General features: G+C 57.3%; 1 protein-coding gene across 1 annotated transcript in view; it reads left to right on the forward strand.

The window, feature by feature from the left end:
- The window catches only part of GLIS1 (GLIS family zinc finger 1), an 84,154-nt gene extending 76,750 nt beyond the window's left edge, over positions 1-7,404 (forward strand). The window contains exons 6-8 of the mRNA XM_033435472.2: positions 3,603-3,781; positions 4,279-4,446; positions 6,879-7,404. Of these exons, the coding sequence (XP_033291363.1) occupies positions 3,603-3,781; positions 4,279-4,446; positions 6,879-7,036 (505 nt within the window). The 3' untranslated portion in view covers positions 7,037-7,404. The remainder of the gene's footprint in view (positions 1-3,602; positions 3,782-4,278; positions 4,447-6,878) is intronic.
- The last annotated feature ends 941 nt before the right edge of the window (positions 7,405-8,345 follow it).

Raw genomic sequence — 8,345 nt, forward strand, 5'->3', positions numbered from 1 at the left:
AAGCCTGAACCTTCGTGTGGGGTGATAGGCTCAGGAGAGCGGCCACCAGGCCATATCACGGGGCCTGTGACAGGACTCTGTCTGAAGGGTGTTGAGCAGTGAGCAGGTCAGGTTTGGGGATGAGAAGACACAGCCTGCAGTGTGGGGCTGGACTGCGTCGTCCAAGGTGGGTGGATGGCAGCCTGAGCCAGCACCTGTGGGAGAGAGGAGGAACGCTCGGAAGACACGAGTGCCATGGAATGAGCAGGACTTGAGGACACTCTGGCTGGGTGGGGAGAGGAGGGCTGGTCAGAGATGAACCCCTGGGTGAGCAGGGAAGACTGGCTATGAGTAGGGGAAGAGCCACAAAGAGGCAGCATGATGGAGTGCAAAGGGGGACCCAGAAAACCAAGCCCTCCCCGAGCCTCAGTTTCTTCTTCTGTAAAATGGGCATTAAAAAACTCTCCTCTAGGAAGGTGGTAAGGATCAGCTACACATGCCTGACATTGTATGTGTCGCCCGGTACAGGTTCCTTGGACACTACCCCCCTGTCCCCCACCCACTGGCTCAGTCCACCTGTTCACCCACAGCCAGCCCCAAAACATCGTCAACCTAAGAAAAATAAACCAGAGTCCTTTCCCCTCTCAGGCCTGTGCACTCTGCTCCACCTCATTCGTCACCTCCCTGCCGCCTGCATAAGTGCCCATCAAGAATTCCTGCAGCGAGAGGCAGAGTGATGACAGGACGGAGACAGGACCCCAGGCCCGCTCGGTCACCCGTACCTGCAGGAGCAACGGGCAAGCCATCCCCACCAGCCAGGTGCCCAGGCTCCCCTGGGCTGCCCGAGAGAAAGGCCCTCACGCCTGACACCAGGCCCAGGCCCAGCTTGAATGGGTTTCTTTTTTCAGCCCCTGAGAAGAGGCGAGGAAGGGGGGAAGGCCTTCAGCCTCCCCTTCCTGCCAAAGTCAACATGGAAGGCCACTCGCAGCTCCCTGGTGGTTTGCTGGGACGTTAAATAGCTTGACAGAATTATCTGATTCACTCAAAAATATGCTAAGAGGGCCTGACTTCATGACCAGATTTGTTTACCCTGGCTCAGAGAAGACGCTCAATAGGGTGGTTTTTTCTCCCCGGCCCTGTACGAGGTATGAAGCCCTCGTCTGCCAGGCCAGTGAGGTTTTATATTAATTTTTATAGGTTCCAATTGAAGCAAAAATATTTGATTTGGGGATCATTTGCATGGCTCAGAAGAGGAGCTCCAGACGATCTTTCTTCCTTTTAAAGGGTTCAGGTAGAGCAGTAGAACCTCAACCTTCACGTCTGCTGAGGGGAGAGTCGTGTTCTGTTTAATTTCACTGGCTGTGAAGGTGGCACATGGGAATTTACGGCAGGTTTGAGACAGGAGAAACAAACTTTGAAAATGCATGTTTTTTCCCCTTCGGATCTGGTTCTCCTTAAGTCTGCAGTGCTGTTAATCTCTGGATTTTGTAGCTGAGTGATTCAGAAGCCCGTTTGTTAGTATTTATCAGCTGTTTGCTATGTGCCAGGCCCGGTGCTGAGCAGGGAGTAACGGAGAGGACCAGGCCTGGCCCTCCCCGCAGGGGCTCCCAGGGGAGGGGACTGACAGGAAGTCGGGGAAGAACTGGGCTGTGGGTGCCAGGATGGGGTGGGCATAAGACAGGAGGGTACCACCCAGCAGGCAGGAAGGAGGAAGGCCCACCCTCCTGGCCACACCTGGACCCAGCCTCAGCGGAGAGAACTGGTCACGAGGACCCATGGCCTGTGCACAGCCCTACACAGTCTATAGAGCACAACTGTAGACCCACTTGGTGGCCCTGTGAGACAGGTCTAAAAATACACACGTTGATGATAATGACAATTAATTCGTGGAGTCTTGATGAGCGTCAGTTCATCAACTTACGGAGGCTGACGCGTACCTCCGGGGCCTTAGATGCTGGGCCTGGGGACCAGGGACCCGGCGTGGAAGCCCCTTTCTGCTGTCTTCAGCATACTCACACAGTGGTGGGGGTCCCAGACATGGGAATGATGACAGTGCCGTGTCATCACAGGGGCAGTGACAGCAGGATGCCCAAGTTAGAGCATGTGGGGACCCTGCAGAGCTACAGACATGAAGCCCACCAGCCTCTCCCCAAATCTCTCCTTGTTTTGAGACAGTCCTGCTCCCCTCAGAGAGAGGCACTGATCTGTCTGTTCACACCTCTTCATGTTGGAGGGTGGGCGGGCGTAACATGCCTAGCCCGAAAAGGTCACCTGGAGCTTCACCTGGAGCTGTGACATTGAGTTCATAGGCTATTCTAACGTGAATGGTCCCACATAACCATTAATGCAAACAAGAAAGTAAAGACTCTGAGCCCTCACGCTCGTCCTCTTTCTGCAGTGCACATAAATGCTTCACAGGCGCTGAGCCTTCAGCCCAGTCCCCCTGACCCCAGGGTCATCTGGGTTCCTGTGAGCAGACCTCAGAGGCTTAAGAGGGCGGCAAGAGAAAGGAACCTGGCGTACAGTGACAGGAAGCCTAGTTAGACAGCCCACTGGGGCTCAGCTGGGTTCAGGACGGCTGCGCAGCTCTCAGCCGCTGCAGGCTCGTTTCAGAACGTGAGCTTCCAGAGAAAACAGGCTGAGGCCTACACCCCTTCAGGCTGTGTACGAAGGGAGGTGGTGAGTCCCCCATCACAGGATGTGTGCAAGTGGAGGAGAGATGGCCAGAGATGGAGACAGAAGGTCCCTAAAAGTACACCATGCAGAGGACGAAAGGCCAATTTGGACACCAGATCTCAGTGCTAGTGTTCCTTCCTTTCCCCTTGATGGTAATGCTGCTGTCACAGTGTGGCTAAGAATGTATCTGACGTCACACTGGGTGCTTTGTCCACATTGCTTTACTTAATTTTATCCTCACCAGAACCTATGGGGTCAGTGTTGTGTGGCTGGGACTAACCTGGGCAACCTCTCTGAGCCTTGGTTTTCTGATCTGTGAACATCTCTCACAAGGTCTGGAGCGAGGCAGAGGTTCAATGAGTGAATGGTGACTGTTAGTGCCTTGGAATGTTCTCCTGCTGAGAAACTGCCCCGGCTTTCAGTGGGGCTGTTCCTGGACTCGTCCTGCTGGTGGCCAGAGCGGCTTGCACAGAGTTAGGGTATGGGGATCCAGCAGGGGTGGCTGGGATTTAGCCCTGGGTAAAGAGTTTCAGTGGAGTTGCAAGGTGGAGAACACAGCAACCCTGTGAGGAAACCAAGGCTCAGAGACATTAAGCATTTTGCCCAAAGTCACGTGAGCACTGAGAGCAGATGGGGTTTTAAACAGTTTTGTTGACTCCAGAGGTTGTGGTTATAACCAGTGGTCTTGACTATCAGTCCTAAATACCAAATAGAAGCTTTTCTTTACTGGCTCCTTTGGACTCTAAAGCTTACAGGATTTTAAATTTTAATTCCGGTTTGAACATAATCAGAAATAAAAGCTTCCTCTTCTAACTGCACTGTTGTAAGTTAGAACAGGTCAGTGAGTGAGCTCACCGTTGCTGGAGGGGAACAAGAAGTGGCAGGCACACCTGTGGCCCCCACATCCCCCAGAGCCCATCCTGCTAAGGGCTGTCTCTTCTCTCCAGGTTGGGACCCGGCCTCCTCTCGCCCATGGTCAGCCCACTGAAGGGGCTTGCGCCGCCGCCGCTGCCACCGTCCTCCCAGAGCCATTCTCCAGGGGGCCAGTCCTTCCCCACGCTCCCCAGCAAGCCACCCTACCCACCCTTCCAGAGCCCTCCGCCCCAGCCTCTGCCCAGCCCGCAAGGTAAGCTCTGGCCAGGGGGTCCTCTCCATATGTACCCACCGATTCCACTCAGGCTGCCCGAGAGGCAGGAGACACTGGCCTGGGGGTGGCAGGTGGGTACTCGGAATGATGGCGGGCACTGAGGGCCACACTGGGAAAAGCCGGGTGGCAGGGCTGAGGAAGAGTTTGTTCCATCGACCAGGCATCAAATGGAACAGCGTTCCCTTTGATGGCTGGGGGTGGGACTGGCCTGCTGCTTGGAGGAACCGTGAGAGATGGGGTATCTCAGAGCGGAAGTCGGGGGAGGGCCCACAGTCCCTTCCCCCCAAGCAGACCACCTCCCCAACCCCATGCGGGCCAGGACCCCCCGCGCCTCCTCCACCCTGGGGCTCTCTTCACTCGTTCACACCCCCCATGCCCACAGGAGTGTGGGGGGCTGAGCACTGCAGTGGGGGACCGTCCCCTCCCTCCCTGGGCATCTTCCCTCTGAATGCGGCCCCCGCTGCCTCCCCCTGCAGGCTACCAGGGCAGTTTCCACTCCATCCAGAATTGCTTCCCTTATGGTGACTGCTACCGGTCAGCCGAGCAGGCCACCAGTGGGGACGGACTGGCCGGGGAGGCCCACGGTTTCAACCCCCTGCGGCCCAATGGCTACCATGGCCTCAGTGCACCTTTACCTGCCACAGGTAAGCCCCACCTGCATGCCTCCTTTCCACTCCTGTGCCGCGTGCTTCGTGCGTATCGTCCTACAGCCTTGGGACGGCCCTATGACGTAGGGTCATCCCCACTTTACAGAGGCGGAGCTAAAGGCGCAGGGAGGTCCCAGGACCCCACAGAGTGGGGATGTGCACACTGCCTGACCCCAGCCTCCGTGTTCCTTCCACACTCTCACACAGAGAAGAATCAGACTAGGATCTCCCCGTCTAGCTGATGCTTCCCTTTAAATATTTATTGAGCACCTACTGTGTGCCAGGCACAGTTGTAAACCCTGAGAATACAGCAGGGAATGAGACAAATACTGATCCCTATTTAACAGATGAGGGAACCGAGGTCCACAGAGGCCACACTGTAGGAAGAGACAGAGCCTAGAGGTTGTGTTTGTTCCTTATGCTGCATCTGTGTCCCCCTCAGGGCCCTGGGCCTTCCTCGAGTAATGCCCCCAGCTGGGGTGGAGAACCCAGTGAGAGGGGAGGGCTGCGCACAGCCCGAGTGGAGGTCTCAGACCCCAGGGCCAGGCCTGGTCAGAGCAGGGGCATCAGATGGGTGGTACCGGAAGTCCCCAAGCCAAGCCCACCCCAGATCAGCCTCGGGGCTCAGCTCTAGCTGGAAGCTGCAAGGCCTGGGCAGGATGGTGGGGCCCCGGACAAAGGGGAGCCTGAGACCCTTCCTGGAGGCCCGTTGGGCAGCTCTGGGTGTGTGCAGCTGGTGGGGGAGGGATAAGGACCAGGGACAAGCACCAAGGCCACAGCCAAGCACACACAAACCTGCGGGTCACCTGCGTGTGGACCCGTGTGTTCCTGCTCACACGCACGCTCCAGGTCTGCGCATGTCTTCCTTCTACACGTGTTTGTGGGGCACGTCTTTGTGGCCATGTGCATGCGTGTGCATGCAGGGCCAGCACGGTGGGTTCCCGGTAGTGTGAGCCCCCCATGTGTGTAAGGAGTTCGGTGGCACGTGTGTTGTGTCTGCAAACATGTGCTCCACATCGTGCCTGTGCTGATGTTCATGCCGTGTCCGTGCACACGTGTGTCCTCCTCCTGTGTGTACACGTGTGTGTGCGTGATTGTGTATTAGCATGTTTGGGCCATTTCATATGAGCGTGCTTGTGTGCAGGTGTGTGCCTGTGTGCTCGGGCACAGTGCACATATCTCTGTGAGTGGACATGTGTCACACGCATGCGTGAGAGGCAGATGTGAGCCTGACCACAGGTCCGCGGGGGGCGGGGGGCGTGTTCCGTGTTTGCTTGCATACGGGTTGGTGTGTGATTAGGCGCCTGCCGCCGCCGTCTCCAGCGCCGCCAGCTCTCGCCACCCCAGCCTCCCCCGGCCCCATCCAACTCTAGGCGGGATTTTCTTGGTTCAGCAGCAAGACCTGAAATAAATAGCTCTGAGGGGGGGCGAGAGGCAGCTTCCGTGCCCCCACATCTGGGTAGGGGGTTCTTTTGGCCTCCCGCCTCCCTTGCCATCTGGGTGGCAGCCCAGCCTCCAGTGCCTTTGCCCACACCTCCTCTGCCAGGCGAGAGCAGACTCACAGGATTGAATCCAGACCAACAAGGTAGGGCCATGGGGCCTCAGGATTAGTTTGATCTGATCCCATTGCACAGACAGGAAGACTGAGACCCATCTGTCTCAGGTTATACAAATTCATGACAGCAGCTCAGGGACAGAGTCCTTAGGGCAGGGAGTGGATAAGATGACCTCTCTAGGCCCCTTCTAGGTTTCAGGCCCCCACCCCAGAGACAGTGTGTCCAATGGAAGAGCCAGGTGTCTCGGGGCCAGGTGGACCTGGGTTCAAATCCCAGCTCCCCTGCTTACTATGACCTGGGGCAAGGAGCTTGCCTTCTCTGAGCCTGTCTTCTCACCTGTAAAATGGGATAATGAATCCCACCTCATAGGATGGTTGTGAAGCTTAAGTGAGACAAGATTTAAATGAGCTTTTGGTAAACGCCCAATGAGTGCTGGCCCCCTTCTTTGGGTTTCTTGTGTCTGCTGGGGCAGAGGAACCTGAAAGGGTGACGGTGGGCTGGGGTCCTTCTGCCAGGAGAAAACCAGCCCTTGAGGGCTAGAGCTGTGATGTTCCCACCTCGACCTCCCCTTCCTCCCCACATTCTGCACCACAGTCCAGCACTGGGTGATGGACTGCCCCACGCCAGCCCTTGCCTCTCTCCCCAACTGCCCTGGGCCCCTTGGGGGTACAAGGCCTAGGGAGCCTCCTCCCAAGCCCCCGCCCCGCCCACCAGCTCCCCCATCTGGAAGAGCAGAGGTCTCAGAGCACCCTGCTGAGGGGAAACCGTGACGAGGGACCCTGGGCAGGAGGGTGGGGTCTGGGAGCTGGGAAAAGATGACAAGGCATGGCCCTTGAGTTCTCCAGTCTGGACCCTGTTCCCCTACACCCACAGGCTACGAGGCCCTGGCCGAGGCCCCATGCCCCACAGTGCTGCCACCACAGCCGTCGGAAGACGTCGTGTCCAGCGGCCCCGAGGACTGTGGCTTCTTCCCCAACGGGGCCTTTGACCACTGCCTGAGTCACATCCCCTCCATCTACACAGACACCTGAAGGAACGCCTCCCACACCTGCCTGACCTCCACCGCAGACGCTCCCTTGCCCACCCCGTCGTCTGTTCCCACCTTAGGGGCATCCAGCCCGAGCAGCCAGGCCACTGCTCCGCAGAGCGCAGGGTGCCTGGTCTGCGGCAGCTGCACAGCGCTGGCCGGGAGTGAGCCTCTGAGCCTGAGCCAGGTGCTCAGAGGTGCCCTTCAGGATCCGTGACCTGTGGCATCCCTTGACTGCGTCTTCCTTTCGTTTCCCCAGTGGTTTCGAAATCACAGACCTCGTGTATATAAAATGTACAGAACTTGTTTTCCATTCCCCTGCCAGTTTTATATTTTTGGTTTTACAAGAAAAACATTAAAAACTGGAAACGAGACTTGGGGGCCCGTTTCTGCTTTGTGATTCAGCCTAGAGGCCGAGACCAGGAGAGCAGTGGAGGAGTGTGTAACAGAGCCGAGGTGCGGAGCCCAGCTCGGTCCCTGGGTTCCCTCGGCAGGGACGGGGGCCCGCATCACAGGGCCGCCACCACGTGCTGTGAGTCTTACAGACACCAGCACTGGTCCCAGGACATCAATGAAAGGCAGGCTTATCCCCGTTGGCAAACAGGCAGACCAAGGCTGGGACTGAAATTGGAATCCCTGTGTGACCCAGACCTTTGCTCTCTGCACTGACTCCTCAGCTGGTGGAAAAAAGTGCTTCAATTCTGGCACTGGCTTTGGGTAAACAGGGGAAGCCAGGGGAGGGCAGAGCAGGCCTTCCAGGGACAGAGCCCGAACAGCCTCCAGAGGGCAAGGGGCAGAGGCAGGGCCCCTACAGGTGGGCGGGGGCGGAGAGAACATCCTTTCTACATAGAGCCCCACCCACCCTGAGTGTCCCAGCAGGGAGGGAAGAGGAGGCCGGTTCGGAGGACACCAAGGCTCCCACAAGGCGGCTGCCCTCCCCACAGCCCAGGCCTATGCAGGTGCCCTGAACAGTGTCCTGTGTCTCACCATGTCATCCTGAAGGTCAGCTTGTTAAAAACCAATCCAGGGAAAGTTCCTGCCTCGTTACTGCTGAAGTGAAATAAAGCAAGGGAGGTCATGTTTACTGAGCACCTATTCTATGCAGGGCCCTCCTCCCACCCCGCCCCACCCCACCCCGGCTCTGGGAAACAGCCCTGTGGAGGGTCTTTCCCCATTTAGGTGAGGGGAGCAACCAGGATTCAAACCCAGGCCAAAGGGACACCTCTTCATACTGCATGGCTGCGTTAGGCAAAGCAAGATGGAAAGATCCAGCAGCCCCTTCTTTATAAAGAGGGGAAACTAGGATTCAGAGA

Source organism: Orcinus orca, chromosome 1 (genome assembly GCF_937001465.1).
Source record: "Orcinus orca chromosome 1, mOrcOrc1.1, whole genome shotgun sequence".
NCBI classification, from domain to species: Eukaryota; Metazoa; Chordata; class Mammalia; order Artiodactyla; family Delphinidae; genus Orcinus; species Orcinus orca.